Here is a 22,123-nt window from a genome sequence, read left to right as displayed (position 1 = left end):
TCCAAGTATAGGATTATTTGCAATCGCCATAATGACTATATGGGTTACTTGGTCTGCAGTGAACATGCTTCCTCTGCCCCCAGCATCTGGTCATCTAGCAATTCTGTAAAGTAACAATTTCAGTATTTTTACATCAATGGTATTGGTGTGTTTCTCATTGGCATATGGCAGTGCTACAAATCTTTGTGCAAAGTGACTGTACTAACCGATTCTCATTTCAAGATGTCCTTATGGTACTTGCTACAGTGTAGCGGCTCGAGTTAGGCTGGACCCGTTGGCCAGCTACCCTCAGGGTCACTCCACGGTTGATTACATGGTCCACTATTGTAGCTCTGATGTCATCAGCAATTCTATTTCTTACTCTTCCTACCCTTCCTCTCCCCCCTCCTCGTCTTCCTCTTGCTCCTCCTTGTCCTTGTCGTCCTCTTCATCCTACTTCTTCACCTCCACGTCCTCTTCCTCGGCCTCCTCTACTTCTCACTCTTTCTGCTCCCTCCATTGTACTCCGCACACACAGCTTACCTGTATTATAGTGCTTAGGCTGAACTAATTATCTAAAAAAGTTTTCACATGTGAAAGTGTGCCAGACAGTTGGCAAATTAGTGTTAATGATAGCCATACATGTGTATACTTTTGCTAGGAGTGTGTTGGAATTTTGGTAATTGAGTGCTGTGCAGTGAATTGTGCCTACAGTTTTGCAAAGTGTGTGTTACAAAATTGCAAACTGAGTGCAAAGCAGTTTTTGTGCTTTTAGTTTTGCAAACTCAGTGAGTGGTTTTGCTATAAGTCTGAATAGTTTTAGAGATTGTGCTACAGGAATCACAGTTAGGGTTTAAGCATTCAGAAAAAACTGTAATAATTTCACCTCCTCACTACATACGACTCTGGATACTGTAGCTCCTGTGAAAACTAAGGCCTCAAATCAGAAGTACCTGACTCCGTGGTATAATTCTCAAACACGTACCCTAAAGCAGATGACTCATAATCTGGAGAGGAAATGGCGTGTCACAAATCTAGAGGATCATCATTTAGTCTGGAGAAATAGTTTGCTGCTTTATAAGAAAGCCCTCCGCAAAACCAGAACATCTTACTATTCATCACTGATTGAAGAAAATAAGAACAACCCCAGGTTTCTCTTCAGCACTGTAGCCAGGCTGACAAAAAGTCAGAGCTCTTTTGAGCCAACCATCCCTTTAACGTTAACTAGTAATGACTTCATGAACTTCTTCACAAATAAAATTTTTATCATTAGAGAAAAAATTACCAATAATCACCCCACAGATGTAATATTATCTACAGCTACTCTTAGTACCATTGATGTTAAGTTACTCTTTTTCTCCAATTGATCTTTCTGAGTTAACTTCAATAATTACTTCCTCCAAACCATCAACGTGTCTTTTAGACCCCATTCCTACAAAACTGCTCAAAGAAGTCCTGCCATTAATTAATTCTTCGATCTTAAATATGATCAACCTATCTCTAATAATCGGCTATGTACCACTGGCCTTCAAGCTGGCTGTAGTTAAACCTTTACTCAAAAAGCCATCTCTAGACCCAGCAGTCTTAGCTAATTATAGGCCAATCTCCAACCTTCCTTTCATATCAAAAATCCTTGATGATGACATCTGATCCACAGCTATGCAGATGACACACAAATATATATCACAATGTCACCAGGAGACCGAGGCCCTGTACAGGCTCTTGGTAAATGCATTGAGGAAATTAATGACTGCTTGTGCCGCAATTTTGTCCAGCTAAACAAAAACAAAATTGAGTTAATAGTCTTTGGAGCCAAAGAAAAACGATTACAGGTCACCAGAGAATTTCAATCTATACACCTAAAAACCACAAACCAGGCGAGAAATTTGGGTGGATGGATGCAGACCTAAACATAGAAAAACACATTAAGACAATAACAAAATCAGCTTACTATCACCTCAAGAATATTTCAAGGATAAAAGATCTGATGTCTCAACAGGACCTGGAAAAACTAGTCCATGCATTCATCTTTTGTAGGCTTGATTACTGTAACAGCATCTTTACAGGTCTACCTAAAAAATCAGTCAGACAACTACAGCTCATTCAGAACTCTGCTGCTCGAGTCCTCACTAAGACCAAAAAAGTGGACCACATCAGTCCAGCTCTGAGGTCTTTACACTGGCTGCCTGTCCGTCAGAGGATAGACTTTAAAGTTCTGATGCTGGTCTATAAAGCTCTGAATGGTTTAGGACCAAAATACATCAATGACCTCCTGACCCAGTATGAACCATCCAGATCCCTCAGGTCATCTGGATCCGGTCTTTTATCAGCTCCCAGAGTCAGAACCAAACACGGAGAAGCTGCATTCAGCTTTTATGCTCCTTATATATATATATGTACATATATATATATATATATATATATATATATATGTACATATATATATATATATATATATATATATATATATATATATATATATATATATATATATATATATATATATATATATATATATATATATATGCATTTGAATAAAGCACCAAATCCGCACTTAAGCTTAAATTTCAAAACTTACATTTTAACTTCTGATTTTATCTGTTTTGATTTTATATACTGTTTTGTTTGTTTGTTTGTTAATTAGTTAGATTGTTTGTTTGCTTGTTTTAATCAATTTTAAATCATGCTTTTTATTTGTTTTTGTGTCTAATGTCTCTGTAAAGCACTTTGAATCACCTTGTTGTTGAATTGTGCTATACAAATAAACTTACCTTGCCTTACACAGGCAGTTAAATTTATTCAACAAAAGCAAACCCAACATGTGATAATAAATCAGAGAGAAATGCATACATACATGCGGTGGGTTCAGAAATTAGTTAGACATTCACTTTTTTCAGCTTTATTATGTTGCTGCAACGTACTACAATTGCTCAAATTTATTTTTCTGCTCATAATTCTACACTCCCTATTCTATTATGAGCAGAAAACTTTAAAGAGATTCTTTGAAGTTTTAAAAATTTTATAGATATGTCACCATTATGAATCACCTTTGGCAGCAACAAGCAAAAACACAGCATACAGGAGATTTTTTGCCAGGCCTGTGGGTGTTTTCAAGATCTTCATTTCATATTTAGTGGTGACTCGAACCAAATTCCATCGCAGATGAAACATTTTGTAACCAATAAGTTAGGTACAGACGAAAGTTCAACATAACACGTGAATAAACAGTTTGTAAAATCCTGTCCACACCACATTCAGTAATTATAGACACTAACTCAGCTGGGGTTATGATGTGTTATATGGTGGTCTTGATGGATGGATGTAGGATGGATGGTGTTAAGGTTCAAAATTGAGGAGGGAGAGTACAAACCACCCTGGGTCCAGAAGCTCTTGGTCAAACAATGATTTTTAATGAATACACACGTGTGGGAAGACAACTCTGTACGCAGACAGCAAGTAGTCTTCAACTTAATCAAAGCATGAACAGATATTTTATAGCATCAGGGTTTGATTTACTGACGCCCCTTCATGCGTCACAGATACATTTTATACATAGATCAGATCAACACCACAATGACTTTTAACCCAGAAGATCATCTTCTATTTTCATGGCTGGTACTTTCCGTTCTTATCTTAAAGTGAATTGTTCCTCTTTCTTGCCGAGACAACAAGGACGGTTCCTCTTTTACCGAGACATGACTAATCTCTCCTCTAAATAAATCTAACTCATGTGTGTGTGTGTGTGTGTTGACCTCACATGCTCTTTGTGTCACCTCTTCACCTACTAACTGTCTGTGTCTCGTCCTCAAATGCTCTTTCTCAATTCACCTGTTGCACTTCTGACCTTTCACCAGACCAGAGGCTCACTGAGACTATATGTATGTCTTCTACTAAATAAATGTTTTAACCAAGAACCTCTACTTAAAACCTTAATATAAAATGACCTGATATATAAGTGTTTTGTAAGCATGTATTGCAATTCCTTCTATGTTCTAGTTTTCCCTCAGCATGTATCACCTGAACAGTCACGTCAGTGAAGCTTAAGACCTTTAAAGAACCTGAACATCAACTCAAATAAGCACAGATATGCATTGTGTACACAATAGTTATAACTGCATCTGAAATACAAAATTAACATCATCATAAACATCTTAAGGCCATCTTAAAGCTATCTGTTACATTGTCAAAGCAATGATCATACTGCAGATTATATTATTAATGCAATGGTAATAATGATGATTATTTAACAATAGCAGTAAAATAATTTCCCTGCTCCACAATGGATGGATGGATGGATGGATGCAGGATGGATGCAGGATGGATGGATGGATGCAGGATGGATGGATGCTGGATGGATGCAGGATGGATGCAGAATGGATGGATGCAGGATGGATGGATGGATGGATGGATGCAGGATGGATGGATGGATGGAGGCAGGATGGATGGATGGATGGATGGATGGATGGATGGATGGATGCAGGGTGGATGGATGGATGGATGGATGGATGGATATAAAGGCCACATTATTGTGTTGCTGTGTAAAGGTGGGAGAGGTTCCTCTGTTGTTTCTGAGGACATGAGACCTGCTGAGGCCTCTGATGCACTGATCAGCTGTAAGGATGCTGGTTTACAGCTGGATTCACTGCATATTCAATGATTTAGGAATTTTATTTCATACCCTTCAGTTTTAAACGTGTCACTGTATCGCCTTTAACTATTTAAATCACACTGAGGTGTTCAGACCCAGAGCTTTTTTGAACACCTTCTGGGCGTCTTCAGCAAGCTGGTTGAGGATGAAATTCAAAAGTCTGTAAGTTGTAGTAAAAGAGAACACCATTGCCAGCGGGATTCCAACTATTGGAATGAATCTGGAAACTTCCTCCAGTGCCATAAATGTAGCTGCTCCTGCAATTTGGCTCAACACCTTCAGGAGGAGCTCTTTCGATATTTTCACCGCAGCCAGCGGAGAAACGATGACGGCATGCAGATCGGCGTATGGCACGCCTGTGCTGGCAGACAATCTCTGCAGAGACTTGATATCAAGACCAAACCCAAAGACGTAATTTGTGACAGCACCAACTAGCACCGCTATGTCAACAGCAATAGAAAGCCCAGGAACTGGAACAGCAGCTACAGCTGCAGACAGAGTGGACAACCAATACAATCGGCGCTTGAAAGTTTTTTTCTTCTTGTCGATGATCTCCAGGCTGATGTTGGGCATGGCGCGCAGCAGAGCATGTCTTTTGTGTTCAGGAAGGTCTCTGTCTAAGGTCTCATGTAAGAGAGAGAAGTCGTACAGGTGGAGCTCAAAGCTGGACACCAGGAACACCTGCGGAGCCTCGACGCCTAAATCTCTGAGTCCTGGCACAGAAAAAACAAACAGTATGATGATAAGATACAAAATAATAAAAACATCTAAAACTGCATTTTATCTTTCAGCAGATTCAGTGAGCCGACTGACTTTATAGATGTGTAAAGGATTTGAACTCATAGTGTAACTTGTAAGCCACCACATACAGACTGGGGTCGTGTTTTCATATTGGTGATTTTATAGCTTACTGTTGCAATATATTCCTTATTAAATAGTTATATTTTAAAATACACTGTGCCACTTTATGTGTAACATTTAAGCTACCGACTGCAACAAAAATGATTTTGACGTCTGTGACTCATCGAGAACTATCTTAATACAAAATCACCTGATGATATCAGACTGCAAGATCCTCCCAAACACTATAATAAGTATAATAAAGTTTCCTTATAACAAAGTTCATCTATCTAGCATCTGCCTGACTTCTTCAGCAGCTGTGTCACCATCATCAGGACAATCATCCTCCTCCTGTCTGGGCTGTACCTCGTCTATCACCCTGGATGGTGATGTTCAAGCAGCTTTCTCTCAGTAAGCTTTGGTGAACAAACGTTTTTGGTATGAGATGATGAACACACAAATCAGTCTCACCTTGAATGCAGTTTTCCCTCATTTTCCTAAGAGTCTCCTCTTCGCTGAAGTTTCTCTTTCTTCTCTCGGCTCGTAAATCGTTGTCAATCTTTGAGCGAACAAAGTAGAACTTCTTCTCCATCCTCTGAATCTCCTGAGCCAGTTTCACGTCATTTTCTCTGAAGCGATCGGCTGAGACGATGATGAAGAAGTCAAACTTCTCAAATCCAACAAGCTCCAAATATTTATCAGCTGGGAACTTGGTGGTGCCGATTCCAGGGAGATCCCATAAAGTAACCTTGGGATAGTTTGGATGGGGGTACGGTGTGACCTCTGAGGTGGTTTCTACAACACCGGTCAGGGCCGCTCCCTCCTCTCTGTTGTCCATGCCCCTGAAGGCATTAACAAAGGTGGATTTCCCAGAGCCAGATTCTCCTGTGATGGCGATATTCAGTGGAGTGTTCCTCTCCTTGTCCAGTAACTCCTTGATCTTTGTGATAGCCAGCGATTTGTCATTGTTCAGCAGAGCTTCTTTGATTTCTTCTCTCACAGTTTCAATTTCAAATTGGTTGTCTGTGCTTGTCTCTGATACCTGGAATGAAAAAAAGAGGATAAACTTTAAACTTTGGGGCTTTTTTTCGAGTTCTTTTGCTTTATTTAATCTTAGATCATCATCACACAAAACATGACACACTCCTCTTAATATTCCACAGAGAATTGACTACAATATCTTAGCATGCTGTGAACTGAGCCACTTTATTGTATTTTATTATATTCATGTGCATCGCACACCTTTACGTCTGTCTGTGTTTACTGTTATTATATTTTTGAGCTAATTATGTTGATACAAAATCAACTTACACTTTTTCAGTTTTAAAGCACCGAAATATTTAAATTTATTCTAAAAACAAATTTCAATAACTGTTTATAAAAATTTCCCCAATCGAAAGAAAAAGTTCTCTGTAATTAAATCGAATTTACAGTGTTATTACTTACAAATACTTAAAGAAGGCACACTATAATAAAAGGCAGTGAGTAATAATAATTATATAATAATTGTGGCATATTATTGATATTTTAGTAATTTTAATTATGTAAGATTTCATGGCCCAGCCACCAGACGCTCGCCCTCGGGCACCCTCCCCGGGCCTGGCTCCAGGGCGGGGCCCCGGTAACCCTATCCCGGGCAGGGTAAACTGTTCCCTCGATATCCTTTTCATAAGGGTCTTCTGAATCGCTCTTTGTCTGGACAGACCTGGTGCACCTAAACGCGTAGTGAGGGTGTGCTGGGAACGTCTAGCAGAGGCCCCAGTCCGCGAGATCTTCAACGCACACCTCCGGCAGAGCTTCAACAGCATTCCGAGGGAGACTGGGGACATTGAGTCCGAATGGACCATGTTCAGCGTCTCCATTGCCGAAGCTGCTGCATTGAGCTGCGGCCGCAAGGTGGTTGGTGCCTGCTGTGGTGGTAATCCCCGAACCAAATGGTGGACACCAGAGGTGAAGGGAGCCACCAGGCTGAAGAAGGAGTCCTATCGGGCTTGGTTAGCCTGTGGGACTCCGGAGGCAGCCGACAGGTATCGACAGGCCAAGCGGAATGCGGCTCGGGCAGTGGCTGAAGCAAAAACTCGGGTGTGGGAGGAGTTCGGAGAGGCCATGGAAAAAGACTTTCGGACTGCCTCGAAGAGATTCTGGCAAACCGTCAGGCGTCTCAGGAGGGGAAAGCGGTGCTCTACCTGCACTGTGTATAGTGCTGGCGGAGCGCTGCTGACGTCGACTGAGAAAATTGTCAGGCGGTGGAAGGAATACTTCGAGGACCTCCTTAATCCCACTGACACGTCTTCCGAGGAGGAAGCAGAGTCTGGGGATGAGGGGAATGACCCGCCAATTTCTGGGGGCGAGGTCACTGAGGCAGTTAAACAACTCCTTGGTGGCAGAGCCCCTGGTTTTGATGAGGTCCGCCCCGAGTTCCTGAAGGCTCTGGACGTTGTAGGGCTGTCCTGGTTGACACGCCTCTGCAATGTTGCGTGGAGATCAGGGGCAGTACCTGTGGACTGGCAGACCGGGGTGGTGGTTCCCATCTTTAAGAAGGGGGACCGGAGGGTGTGTTCCAACTACAGGGGGATCACACTCCTCAGCCTCCCGGGGAAAGTCTATGCCAGGGTGCTGGAAAGGAGAGTTCGTCCGCTAGTCGAACCTCGGATACAGGAGGAACAATGCGGTTTTCGTCCTGGTCGCGGAACACTGGACCAGCTCTTTATCCTCTCCAGGATACTTGAGGGTGCATGGGAGTTTGCCCAACCAGTCTACATGTGTTTTGTGGACTTGGAGAAGGCATTCAACCGTGTCCCTCGGGGTGTCCTGTGGGAGGTGTTGCGGGAGTATGGGGTGTCTGGCCCATTGCTACGGGCCATTCGATCCCTATACAACCGTTGCAAGAGCTTGGTTCGCATTGCCGGCAATAAGTCGGACTCGTTCCCGGTGGGTGATGGGCTCCGCCAGGGCTGCCCTTTGTCTCCGGTTCTGTTCATAATTTTTATGGACAGGATTTCTAGGCGCAGCCAAGTGGCGGAGGGCTTTCGCTTTGGTGGCCTCAGAATCTCATCTCTGATTTTTGCGGATGATGTGGTTCTGTTGGCTTCATCGGGTGAGGGCCTCCAGCTCGCACTGGAATGGTTCGCAGCCGAGTGTGAAGCAGCGGGAATGAGGATCAGCACCTCCAAATCCTAGGCCATGGTTCTCAGCCGGAAAAGGGTGGAGTGCCCACTCCGGGTCGGGGATGAGTTCCTGCCCCAAGTGGAGGAGTTCAAGTATCTCGGGGTCTTGTTCGCGAGTGATGGGAGAAGGGAGCCGGAGATCAACAGACGGATTGGGGCTGCAGCTGCAGTAATGCGGACGCTGCACCGGTCCGTTGTGGTGAAGAGGGAGCTGAGTGTAAAAGCGAAGCTCTCAATTTACCGGTCGATCTACGTCCCTACCCTCACCTATGGCCACGAGCTGTGGGTAGTGACCGAAAGAACGAGATCGCGGATACAAGTGGCAGAAATGAGCTTCCTCCGAAGGGTGGCTGGCCTCTCCCTTAGAGATAGGGTGAGAAGTTCGGCCATCCGGGAGGGGCTCAGAGTAGAGCAGCTGCTGCTCCACATCGAAAGGAGCCAGCTGAGGTGGTTCGGGCATCTGACAAGGATGCCCCCTGGGCGCCTCCTGGGTGAGGTGTTCCAGGCATGTCCCACCGGGAGGAGGCCCCGGGGCAGACCCAGGACACGCTGGAGAGATTATATCTCTCGGCTGGCCTGGGAACGCCTTGGTATTCCCCCGGATAAGCTGGAGGAGGTGGCTGGGGAGAGGGAGGTCTGGGCCTCTTTGCTTAGGCTGCTGCCCCCGCGACCCGGCCTCGGATAAAGCGGATGAAGATGGATGGATGGAAGATTTCATGGTAATTTTGCACAAAAACAAACAACATTAGCGCGTCTTACATCGTATGTTGTGGTTTTGGGGCTTTAAGAAAATTGAGATGTTTATTATGATTCTGCTGAAAGACAATCAGTGTCTTCATGTAGACACAGTTATATCAGATTTATAAACGGTGATGTCCCCACAACAGAGGTAAATATTTTCACCCATAAACTGTATAAGCCTCAATGTGAACCTCAGACTCGTCACATGGGTCATCTCACTGAGATTATCTGCTTCTGCTTCATCTCTTCTTCTGTCTCTTTTTATGTTTCTAACATCATAGTTTTCTCTGTATTTGTAGAATCAAACGCGTTCAGGTCTGTTGCATGGTGTCACCATGGCCTCTCTTATATGAATTTGCTCTTAGACTGATAAACCTTGGCTGATAACCTCCTTTGTTCGAGTGAATGTTGATGTTATGATGAGTGAGGGCAGATTAAGAAAAAAAGCCTTGAGTATGCTGATCAGACTCCAGTAAAGATGTAGACAGAGTGGCTGACAGTACAATCATACCTTGAAAGCTTCTTTCTTCTTGTTGATGATCTCGCTGCTGATACTGGGCATGGCCAAAACCAGAGCATCTCTCTTGACTTCAGGAAGGCCGCTCTCTAAGGCTTTGTGTAAGAGGGAGAAGTCATACTGGTGGAGCTGAAAGCTGGACACCAGGAAGACCTGCGGAGTCTTGATGCCTAATCCTGTGAGTCCTGCGTCAGAGAAGGAAAGAAACGTGCACATGCGTGTCAGGGAGGGGCAGCCAATCAGCAGAAAGTTGGCCTAAAGGAAGGAGATTAACAGAGGATGAACTAAAGAAGCATCCTGCAGCCACACAGTAATAAAACTAACAGAGATGAACTGTCCAACTGTGGCCTGAACACTCCAACAACTGCATCACCATCATTAAATCCAGAAACTGGTCTCACTCATATAAATGATCTCATGTGACACTCACCTTGAATGCAGTCTTGTCTGATTTGTGAAAGAGTCTTCTCCACCTTAAACTCTCTCTGACTTCTTTCTTCAGCTCGTAAATCGTTGTCAATCTTTGAGCGAACAAAGTAGAACTTCTTCTCCATCCTCTGAATCTCCTGAGCCAGTTTCACGTCATTTTCTCTGAAGCGAACGGCTGAGATGATGATGAAGAAGTCAAACTTCTCAAATCCAACAAGCTCCAGGTACTCTTCAGCTGGGAACTTGGTGGTGCCGATTCCAGGGAGATCCCAAAAAGTAACATTGGGATAGTTTGGATGGGGGTACGGTGCGACCTCTGAGGTGGTTTCTGTAACACCAGTAGGAGCAGCTCCCTCGTCACCATCGGACAGGTCTCTGAGAGCGTTAACAAAGGTGGATTTCCCAGAGCCAGATTCTCCTGTGATGGCGATATTTAGTGTGATGTCATCCATCCCCAGTGGCTCCTTAACTAATCCAACAGCTGATGGTTTGTCATGGAGTTGTAGAGCTTTAATTTGTTTTCTAACTAATTTAAAGTCAGCCATCCTGATCCTCGATAACTGCAGTAAGAGAGATGTTGAAAGTTATCACACAATTGGAAAAATAATAATAATACATTTTTCAGTTAACATACAAAACGGTATGATGTCAAGATACATTTCAAGGCACTGAAAATTTAAAGTTCTTAAAATTTCCTGGCAGGTCTACTGCCATAATATCTGAGGAGTAGAGCTGGGCGATAGAACGATAACGATATGTATTGCGAAATAACTTTTTCTTGACAGAAAAATGAAACTATTGTGATAGACCTCATCTCTCTCTCTTCCTCTCTTAAAAAAAAAGAAAAAGAACAGCCAATCCAAATTAACTAGCGCAGAGCCGAACCAATCACAGCCGCAGCGTCACGTCACGTGACTTGTTACGTACAGCACAAGTGCCAAGCCGCACATGTGTATTTGTTTGGGAAGCAGCCAGCCGCCGTGCCGCCCGGTAATGGAGGAAATGAGTGTGCCGACTAGAGAAAAATCAACCGAGAGCATGACCGAAGGTTACCGAAGAGAAAACAGATGATGGTTCCAATGCCGGAGAGATTGTCGAACTAGTTTCTAGAATCGATTCAATCAATGATTCGATTCGATTTGAATCGGGGAAATTTAGCCTCAGACAGTCAGAAATATTATAATTCTGTTAGGATGCCTGGGTCGTTGACCAAGGGGTTTTGAGTTTATTGTATTATTTATACTTTCTAGTCTTTGGTTTCTTTGAGTTCTGTCTTATGGTTTATGTCTGTCTTCTCTAGTTGTTCTGTCTCCCCTGTCACCTGTAGCCCCTTGTCTAGTTCGCGTCTCTGTGTATCCTTAGTTCCTATATCCCTGTGTCCAGTCAGTGTTTGTGTCTGCCCTGGTCCCACGTCTCTGTTCCCTCTGTAGTGCCTGCATGTGAGTCTGTGTCTTTGTTCAGTCTGTGTTATGTGTTTCCTGTTTTACTTTGAAGGTCTCTGTCTTATCTCAGTGTGTTCAGTTTACGCTTCTTTGCTCTCGTCAGTTCTGATTTGTCCCAGCTGTGTTTCCCTCCTGTTACTCATTCCCTGATTGCTCCCTCTGTGTATTTAAGCCCTGTGTTTCTCTGTGTCTGTGTCGCGATCTACCGTTTATTTTGCTGTGTGTTTTGTCATTCCGCCGGTGCTAGTTTATTTTTGACCTTTTTCCAGTTATGTTATGTTTGAGTTCAGCATTAAAGCTGTTTTGGTTTAAGTTTCTCTCTGGAGTCTGCATCTTGGGTCCTATCCCTGTCCGCACACAGCCGTCACCTAACAGAAGATCGCGACCATACTATGGACCCAGCAGACATTGAACGACGCCGAGCAGCCTTTGCCCAGCTGGAGGAGGAACTCCGCTGGAAGCCATGGCTCACCCCTGACGTCGGGCGCATTTTCCATGGCACTCAGCTGGCTCTTGGTGGTCCCCGGAGCTGTCAGAAGTCTCGTCCTGTTGCTTCGCTGGCACTCAAGATGCGGCCGCTTCAGTTGGGAGTCCTCCGTGTGGCTTCAGGCGCTCACGCTCCATCCTCAGCGTCACCGTTCTGTGCACCGGAGGCTCAGTTGCTCACACCGCCAGCTACCTCTGCCCAAAGGAAACGGCGCTCACGTCGCCGTCATATGGACACGTCTGAGCAACCTCCGGTGGTGAGTCAAAAGGACTACACTTTCCAAACTCCACCTGAGCCGTTAAACGGTAAAGACTATGAACTCACCTCAGACACTTTTGGGATTTCTTTTCTCGACAAGGATTTGGATTGGGAGGCCAGTTTTGGTTTGAATCCTCCCGCGCTAGTTCATCACAATAAGCATTCGTCTGGGATTTTTAGTTCAAGGTCTGCTCGTTGGAGTGGGAACAAGCTAAAACCCAAGTTTGCCGAGTCTGTTTTTTCTGAGACTGTGAACACTGCTAAACCTAAGACTGTACGGACTGTTAAACGTGGTGGGAAAGGGTCGTCACCTATTTTTGATGAACCAGTTTTCAGTGAGCCTGCGCCTTTGCCTTCCGGTGCTCCTCCGCCCAGGGCAGCTGCGGTCCAGCCGTCTCCTGCACCTGTATCAGTTCCTCGGGTGAGGGGGGCTAGGGCCCAGTTTGTCCCTGCTCCAGTTTCCAGGCTGGCTGAGGCTCCGCTAGTCTCTGTGCCCGTGCCTATTCCGCGGGTGGGAGCGGCTACTGCCCAGCAGGCCCCTGCACCGGTTTCTGTCCTCGCTGGAGGCTCAGGTGAGCCCGTCCAGCAGTTTTCCGTAGGCTCGGAAGACATAGCTCAGCTTTGTGCTCATCCACCACCTCACCCACCATTACTACCATCGTTACAACAGTAAATACAACTTAAACTTCTCTCCATAGCTCAAACATTAGCTCACCTGTCAGCTCAGTCACCTGCTCAGTTCTCACCTCAGTCATTCACTCCACCGTCTGTTCCCGCTGGGGGTTCTGGAGAACCGCTTCAGCCGTCTCTTCCTGCTGGGGGGTCCGAGGAACCGATTCAGCCTCCTGTCTCTGCTGGAGGGTCCGAGGGGCCCGTTCAGCCACCCGTCTCCGCTGGAGGGTCCGAGGGGCCCGTTCAGCCACCTGTCTCCGCTGGAGGGTCCGAGGGGCCCGTTCAGCCTCTTGCCTCGTCACCTGGGGGTCCGGGAGGACCCAGCCAGCACGTCCCAGTGTCTGCTGATGGTTCTGGCGAGGCCGTTCAGCCACCACCGGCTCCACCGCCTGGTCCGGCCTCCGAGTCTGCAGCTCCGCCTGGTCCTGCCTCTGCTGCTCCGCCTGGTCCGGCCTCCAAGTCTGCAGCTCCGCCTGGTCCGGCCTCCGAGTCTGCAGCTCCGTCTGGTCCGGCCTCCGAGTCCGCAGCTCCGTCTGGTCCGGCCTCCGAGTCCGCAGCTCCGCCTCAGCCTCTGCAGCTCCGCCTGGTCCAGCCTCCGAGTGTTCAGCTTCGTCTGCTCCTGAGGTCTCCATGGTGTCTGTTCCTGCACATCTTGTCCGGCCTGCTCGTCCTGCACGTCCCGTCCGGCCTGCACGTCCTGTCCGGCCTGCACGTCCTGCACGTCCTGTCCGGCCGATGACTGGGCGTCGTTGCCATCATGGACAGCCCCCTGAACTATGCCGCCGTCATGGACGGCCCCATGAACTACGCCGCTGCCAGTGCCTCCCGCCCGGCTGGCCTCCTGACCTACTCGTGGCTCAAGAGTTGGGAGTTCGCCTTGTAATCGGAAGGTTGCCGGTTCGAGCCCCAGCTTGGACAGTCTCGGTCGTTGTGTCCTTGGGCAAGACACTTCACCTGTTGCCTACTGGTGGTGGTCAGAGGGCCTGGTGGCGCCAGTGTCCGGCAGCCTCGCCTCTGTCAGTGCGCCCCAGGGTGGCTGTGGCTACAATGTAGCTTGCCATCACCAGTGTGTGAATGTGTGTGTGAATGGGTGGATGACTGGATATGTAAAGCGCTTTGGGGTCCTTAGGGACTAGAAAAGCGCTATATAAATACAGGCCATTTACCATTTACCATTTACTCCGTCGCCGCCGGTGTCTCCTGCCTGCCCGGCCCCCTGAACTGTTTTCTGGGCTCTTGGGCCGTCAGCCTCCGGGCCGCCCCCCTGAACTGCCCGGGTTTGGACTATCGTGCTGTCAGCCTCCGGGCCGGCCCCCTGAACTTTGTGTGAACTGTTTTTCCTGGCCGCCTGCGCCTGTCGTGAGCCTGTGTTTTGTTATGTTGCTTTCCGGGCTCCCTTGTTTGCACTTTTTTTTGTTTCTGGCTCCTTGACATTTATAACAGCGTACAGAGAGTTGCGCTCAAAGCAGCAGTGTTGCCAAATTAAGCTGGGCATACACTTTGCGCTTTTTTTTCAGGCCCATTATTCAGCTCCTGCTCAAACTGCACGATTGACTCGCAGGGGTTAGAAGTTCATAGATCACGATGCGACCTGAGTGCTCACACTGTGTGTCCATAAAATGATATGGACGCATCATACAAAATTGGTCTCTCCCTCTCTGTCTTTCACTCACACACAGACCACCACCATCAACCTTTCTAAATTGCTAATGAAAAACATTGACCGGGCAGCTGAGATTGAGCATCAGTGTCCATCCAACTCTTTTCACGGTTGTTGTGGTCGTGATAATTTTGTGAGGCCACATCGAAAAGGCTCGGATGAGCCAAAGTTCTACAAGTTGTGCCTCCATCGCTTGTGTCCAGATCACACGCTGCATTGCCGTGCTGCTCCGTCTTTTCACTTTCATTTCTGTGTTTGTGTGTGCGCAATGTGAGAGGCTGCAGTGATGCCCTCACGACGGCCGACAGGATTTCAAACAGGTTTGATTATCTTACGACCAAATGATTAATGATCGGGAGCTGGTAGTGAGGTGTTAATCGCTTCTCGTTACCCCATGTACACGAAGCGATGAAGGCGAAACTCAGGCTGATCCCCAAAACGGTCGCACGACTGAAAAATAAGTCCTAGAGAAGAAACAGCTGATTTGGGCCTGTGTTGATCTGAGAGCCCACACCGGAAACTGTGGGAACAGGGACGAGGATCAGTAGTGAGAGGTGAACCTAGACATAACATAGTGAAAGCATGTGGGAAAATTTGATCGAAAATTGAGACTGAACTCATGGAGGTTCAGGAATGTCCACCACATCACAACAAAGAGGTAAAAAAAGAAAAAAGAAAAAGAAAAAAAAAAGAAGAAAAAAGAAAAATAGAGAGATAAAAAAATAAATAAACTAACTAACAATTACATTAATGAATAGAAAACACACATATACAAATTGTTACATGTGAAATTATATTTGGAGAGAATCAGAAGTGAGACAGTTTGAATCCACAGCTCAGTGCAAAGATGCATGAATTAAACCTGATTATAAAACACATATGCAATGAAGAATCAGCTTACACTCAATATTAATATGAACACATAACAACAACGCAATGAAGACATGCTTACATTCATGAATGTGAATACATGACAGAAATGGTAGATTCAACATACTTAAAGCTTGAAGTGAGGAATAACTCAGGAAAGTTCCACGACAATAGAGTGACTTTGGCGAAAATGAAAAGTGATTAAAAGCATAAAGTAGTTTTAAAATAGTGAATTGGAAGTGCTTTTGTGTCGATTGAGCTAAACAAGTGATTACTCTAGGAAGAAAATAAAATAATTTAATAATGTGGTAATGTTTAAATATGCATTTCTCTTGTCACAGCAACTTCTTGAGATATGAAAAGAAAAAGGAGAACTTGGGTTTCCTGTCTGACCGGATGAGTGAAGCTTGCACTGAAAGAGACACTGTGACTGTGAGAAGAAAGGCTTGGTAACATACAGGATAATTAAATAAAGTGGTCAGGTCTGTGACTAAGTGCAGTAGTGCAGATTTGGAAAATACATTTAGAATTTAGTGATGACACATTGTTATAACATCTTTAGAAAGGGCTTAATGAGAATATCAATGGTGTGCAAACTGTGCGGCTTTTAACAAGATTTTCTGTGTATTTAGCAGGTGAAATTATGTCATTTGACCTCAGATTGTCAGGACGCTGAAGAACCTGAGGCCACTGAAATATGATGTGGGGAAAATAAACAGAGGGAGTGATTTTAAGTCTGAGTTCAGACTATGTAAGTATTAATTTAACCAAGAGTAGGGCAAAACCTTTGTGGCCCTGAAGTTCTAATCTCCATAACATATTGATTAGTGAGCAAAACTTTTCTGTGATTAAGATTTTTGGGGCTGTTGTTTTAGTGATGGATTTTGACAGTTAGGTTTGGGTTGTTTTCTTATGTTAATAGAGTTTTATTAATCATGGACATGTTTAGAACTGGGCCCTTTAAAATTGTAACAGTGCACTTAGAGAAATCCTGTCAGGATTGTGTTTTGATGAGCTAATAATCAGCTCTCTTTGTCTCATTTTTGTTTTAAGCAGGCCTGCAAGATTGATTTAACAGTGCTGTAAAAATTTTCGGGAGAGTAAATATAAGGTGAGCTTTTCCAGATTATAATGGGCCGAGGAGAAGCCATCTGTGGGAACTGATGAGCATTTGAGTTCCTGTTTAAAAGGATTGCAGCGAGTCAATCCAGTTAAAGATTATAAAGAACTTTTTTCTAGAAAATAAAACAAATGAATGAGCTCATGTTGCTGAGGGTGGGGAATCTGATTATTTGCGCGGGAGTCTCCACTATCAGCAATATATGGTGTGAATGCGAGTGATGTGGGTGACTGAACTGCGATGGACTGACGACGTGGACTAAAGGTTAGACTGACTTGACACTGAGACTGGACCAAGGTTAGGATGAATAAAGGTTAACAAACAATTCACCACGTAGGGGAGAAAGGGAGACTGGAGGTTTACATAAGTTTGGAGCTGCAGACTTTTTTGGGTTGCTGATGTTTCCTTTAAGCAAATTTTGTGTTATTGACTGGGTGTAGATTATGGTAGTACATTATATTGTGGGGAAAATGGTAAATGCTAAAGGGGAGAAATTTTTTGATGTTACTCATGTTACCAGTAACAAAAGCAGGCCACTGTAGAAGTCAATTACATTTTATAGAGGAAAATAATTACAACCAAAGTAATATTTGTCCAAGTGACCAAGGTTTTTCCTTTAAAACAGTAAATTATTAAATTAACAGGACATAAGTTATTTCACCAATAAGTCTCACCAATAATATACTCACTATACTATAATATACTATATTATAATATACTCAATAATATACTCAATAATATACTCACCATTCATCTTGCCGCAGAGAATGGGGGTGAGAGAAGACTCCAAACCTCCCTCCACCCGCTCATTGTAGTGTTGATGCATGTGTGTTCTAAGGTGCAATTAAAACCCAGGAGGGCATGGAGCTACCTGCCAGCGAGCAGCAGGTAAGCGCATAGTCCCTCCTGCTAGCCCTCAATGTCTACGTGTATTTAAAATTGAGAGGTGGGCAACGATGCCAGGGGTGAGGTGTACACCCTGATGGTAATTTGGACTCCGTGTATCGTGCCCACCCCCAAAATCCTATATGTATGTGTAATGAGGGTGTGAGTAATGTGACTGTCTAAGTTGTGGGATAAAATTGAGGCAGAGGCAGCCAGAAGGGGACAGAGGAGGGGGGGGGGGGGGGGGTAGCCTCCTCTGCAGAGTGTAACAACCAACCACCTGTGTGGGAGCGCGATACCACTTTATGTCCGATATGACTGATATCATAAATTTGGATATCTGCCGATATGACTCCAATATAGTGTATTTTATAGTCAGTAAAACTGTTTGTTTTTTAATATCGTGCTGCATTTTGTATAAGTTGATACTCAAGTTTTAAAAAACAAAACACTAAAGCTGTTCTGTTACACCTGTATGCAAAAAATACATAGCACCCAAAATATTTCATAGTTCAGCAACACTGATCAATCTGATAAACTTAAATCTACATCATGGCTGGACTTGGACAAATAAATCGGCCTGGGCATTTTGACTAGAGACCAGCCCACCGGGTATTACAGGAAAAGCCATAAAGCCTTTGAATGAAAAGAAACGCCGTTGTCAGAGTGATGTACACTGTCTTGTTGGAGATGTATCAATCTAATAAACTTAAACCTACCACATCCTCCCTATTCTGGTATTCTAAACAGAACTTAGTAGATCTATTAAACAACCTAACTAATAGGGTTGCCAACTCCCAGCAAAAGGCAAGATAGGTAGATCTCTGAAAGTGCAGTAACTGAATGTAAGGAAGTGATTCTATTACCTTCAGTGGCGGGCGGTTACATTTTGCAGTGCAAGACAATAATCGTTTCTCTCTCTCTTATTTCGATGTTGTTTTTCCTCTTTTCCATCACGGGAATCCCCCCCACCCCCATGCTTCCCCCTTCCCGTTTCCTTTTACTGCGGCTGTAGCTGCTTTAGTGACACGCACAGACAAATCGACCCACTTACTTGGTTCTGTCGAGATTAAGAACAAATAAGAAGAAACAGGTCATAGATCATTTCACCAAACGATGGAAGTTTACCTGCGTGTTGGTCCTGGAAAGATGATGAATACTTTATTCAGCAGTAATTCTGATGACGCGGTCTGCACGGACTGGATCCTTGTGCTGGCTCAAACTTTCTTTCTTTACCTGTTTGCTGTCTTTAGCCCCTCCCCCTGAACACAGCAAGTGAAACTGTTTAAACTGGTGACATAAAACTAACAGACTGGCGTTCTGCCTAGGGGTGGGTTTTTATAATTGATTTATCGATTAAAATCGATTCTGGCTTGGATAACGTAAAATCGATTCATTAAAATCCTGAATCGATTTTTTTAATATAAATTTATTTTGTGAGTTTGAGGTGTAGCAGGAGCTCCGTGAAATCCTGACATCCTGTTTCTACAGCCTGATGTATGAAGACAGTTTAGATGCTTTTCATATTTTAGATTATGAATCTATGAAGCGCCTTGAGGCGACTTTTGTTGTGATTTGGCGATATATAAATAAAATTGAATTGAATTGAATAGATTATATAACAGAAAGACATGATCCAAATGAAAACCAGTCAGCGTCTTTGTGTGGGCAGCAGTGTGTGTAAAGCAGCTGATTTACAAGACGTGCAGAGTGAAGAGCAGAGCTAAATCTCTTAACACACTGCGCCCTCTGCTGGAGAAAACTGTAGTGTTCACTTAGTGTTTATTTAACCTGACAGCTAACTTTCACTGTTTACTTCAAATAACAACTCCAATAGCAGTTTTTCACATCATCTTTACCTTTCAGCCAGACTGATGTTTGGATTAATTCATTACAGCAGCTGTTGGCTGTGAGCTCATCACTCCCTGCTGATATCAAACACAGAAAGTGGAGAGTGATAGTAAACATACCTGATGCAGTCATGGATGGAGGTGTCAGGACAACAATGTGGACAGTAACATGTCAGAGGAACAGATGAGAAATGTAGCACTTGTATTGACCACCATGTGGGGAAAAGTCATTATTCACACCCTGATGAAATTTAAAAAAAAAAAAATCTATTAATTAGTTATGAGGGGTTCTTTACATGCGATCCACAGAGTCAGATTAGATTCATTACGTTCTTGTTTGTTGAAGCACAAACATGTCTTCATTTTACCGTCCTTGTTTTTCATAAAACAGGATCACAACACCAACAAAAAAAAACACAATCTGCCCTCCCTGAATAACATTTCCAACATTCATAACAAACTGACATTCTTCCTAAAAGCATACACTGTGACAGTAGTAGTAATAATAGTAATAATAATAGTAGTAATAATAATCATAATAATAATCATAATAATCTAAATGAAAAAGTGCACTATCACTGATTTAATATTCATTGTAAAAACTTCAAAAGCTGAAATCCTCAAAATCATTCAAATAAAATGTACATATGCTATAATGCCTTCCAGTCTGTTTTTACTTAAAACTATTGTGTCTCTCAAATATTAAAGTAAAAAACATAATTTGTTATTGTGACCCCATTAAGGACCTGAGACACTCAGTGTGCTTGTAATGAGGTTTTATTTACAAAATGTTCATTTTTTTTAGTTTCTCGGTTTCTTGGCCTGACAGTTTCCTGCTGTGTACACATGTCCTCCTTTCTTCCAGGTCCCAGCATCACTGCATAATTACAGGTATGGCCCAGTAAAATGGACCATATAGTAACGTGGTTACTTCAAACTTCAGAGGACAATAACAGGGAGTACGAGAGAAGAATCAGCAGAAACATCCCTGTGTGCTCTGAGGGCCTGTAACCTTTTATCAGTATGGAGGTCTCAGCTCATCTGCCTGCTATGCAACATTATTTATTTAATGTACAGATAAATAACAATTTTAATAATACTGCATTCTGACGGGGTCAGGTTAAAGGCACATTAATCTCAAATGAAACGTTCATATTCTTTAGGAAAAAATGGAAATGGTCAGGTGAAAATCTAAATATTCCTGTCCTCACTAAGCTCTTTGAGGATGCTGATCATCCTTGCAGGGAGTCTCTGCAGTCTACCAATCTTTCCATCACAGCAGGAGGCTTGCACTTGGCTAACCACAGGTCTGGTGTGTGTGGTTGGTTTTTCCATGTCTTCTTCCTGCAGTCCAGAGACTGAGTCTTTCTGTGGTAGCTCTGTGGTAGACTAGCCTGCCTGGGGTGCACCCCACCTTTCACCCTACGACAGGAATAGGCTCCAACACCCCCTCGACACACCAGCCAGCCTGAGACCCTGAACTGGATAAGTGGAAGAAAGCAAACAGATCATTATTTATATTGTGACAAGTGTCATTTCCTTATTGCACTTTCACCCCTAGAAACAACACAAGTCCCACTGCTCGATTGGTTTCAGAGTGATCTACATGCAAACTACAGATTCTGGGTAACGTCTGATCTTTGAGCTGCAGCGATGTGTGCGGGATCATTTGTAGTTGTCTTTATGTTTCATTACACACATGCAACAAACTTTATATTAACATTTTTTAACTGCTGCTTCTTGATGATAAAGTTAAACTCTGAATCATGTTGTGTCTCTTTTATAACACAGCACTCAGAGATTTCCATCCAACGACTTCTCTCTCCTGCATGAGAACCTAGAGAGAAAAGTTCCTGAGGTCCAGAGAGATGCTCTGCTGTTTGCCACATCCAGCATCAACAAGCACAAAGAAAGTTTGACGTCCAACATAAAGAAAGTGTTTGAAAGGCTTTGGATGTGAAGCAGTAAGTGACCGACAGTGTGACTCAGTGATGCATTTAAAGCTGCTGTATACAAAAGAGCTTCATAGCATTGTTCACTTCCTCTGATCAGAGCAGAAACAACAGCAACCTCTCCCAGCTTCACACACTCAATCTTTCCTCTTCATCGCGTCAATACAGCAACAAATGTGATCTTAGTGTCAGTAAATAAATACATTTATTTAATAAATAAATAAATTAAATAAATAAATAAATTTCAAGACAGCGAGTGTAGTGGTACAGGCCAGGTACACAGAGAGACAGAAGTCAGATTTAAATAATTTAAAGTGTGTCAGGAAAACATGAAGAAACAAGTAAAAACGTAAAATGAGCATCTGTCTGTGCTTCAGTGAAAAGCTGAGTGCATTTAAAAAAAAATTGTATAATATTAGGAGGATAAAGTGATCCCAGTTTTAATTTCAGCCATTTCCCACTGTGGAAGACAAAATGTGGCAAACTTCACTGGTAGCAGTAAATCCATAAAAACAAGACTTTTATGAAAACACTGAATAAAAATTGTTTTCTTGAAAAAGACCAAATGTACAGTTCAGTGAATATTAGATAAACTATATGTAAGTG

The 22,123-nt window shown here is 43.7% G+C and overlaps 1 protein-coding gene and 1 pseudogene across 2 annotated transcripts in view; both read right to left on the bottom strand.

Moving 5' to 3' along the window:
- Positions 1-18,828, bottom strand: part of LOC113012300 (interferon-inducible GTPase 5-like) — a 126,483-nt pseudogene extending 107,655 nt beyond the window's left edge. Inside the window, exon 1 of the transcript XR_013903617.1 lies at positions 18,770-18,828. The product of XR_013903617.1 is annotated as an interferon-inducible GTPase 5-like (transcript). The remainder of the gene's footprint in view (positions 1-18,769) is intronic.
- Positions 3,368-19,182, bottom strand: LOC145422332 (interferon-inducible GTPase 5-like). The gene is made up of 5 exons (XM_080293576.1): positions 18,844-19,182; positions 10,323-10,881; positions 9,887-10,077; positions 5,939-6,509; positions 3,368-5,340 (listed from the first exon to the last, which is right to left on the bottom strand). Exons 2-5 carry the CDS (start codon positions 10,864-10,866, stop codon positions 4,703-4,705), a joined length of 1,944 nt encoding a protein of 647 aa, XP_080149702.1. The 5' UTR covers positions 10,867-10,881; positions 18,844-19,182; the 3' UTR covers positions 3,368-4,702.
- Between the last annotated feature and the right edge of the window lie 2,941 nt (positions 19,183-22,123).

This window comes from Astatotilapia calliptera, chromosome 19 (genome assembly GCF_964374335.1).
Source record: "Astatotilapia calliptera chromosome 19, fAstCal68.1, whole genome shotgun sequence".
NCBI lineage: Eukaryota > Metazoa > Chordata > Actinopteri > Cichliformes > Cichlidae > Astatotilapia > Astatotilapia calliptera.
This window is presented reverse-complemented; position numbering and strand designations above follow the sequence as displayed.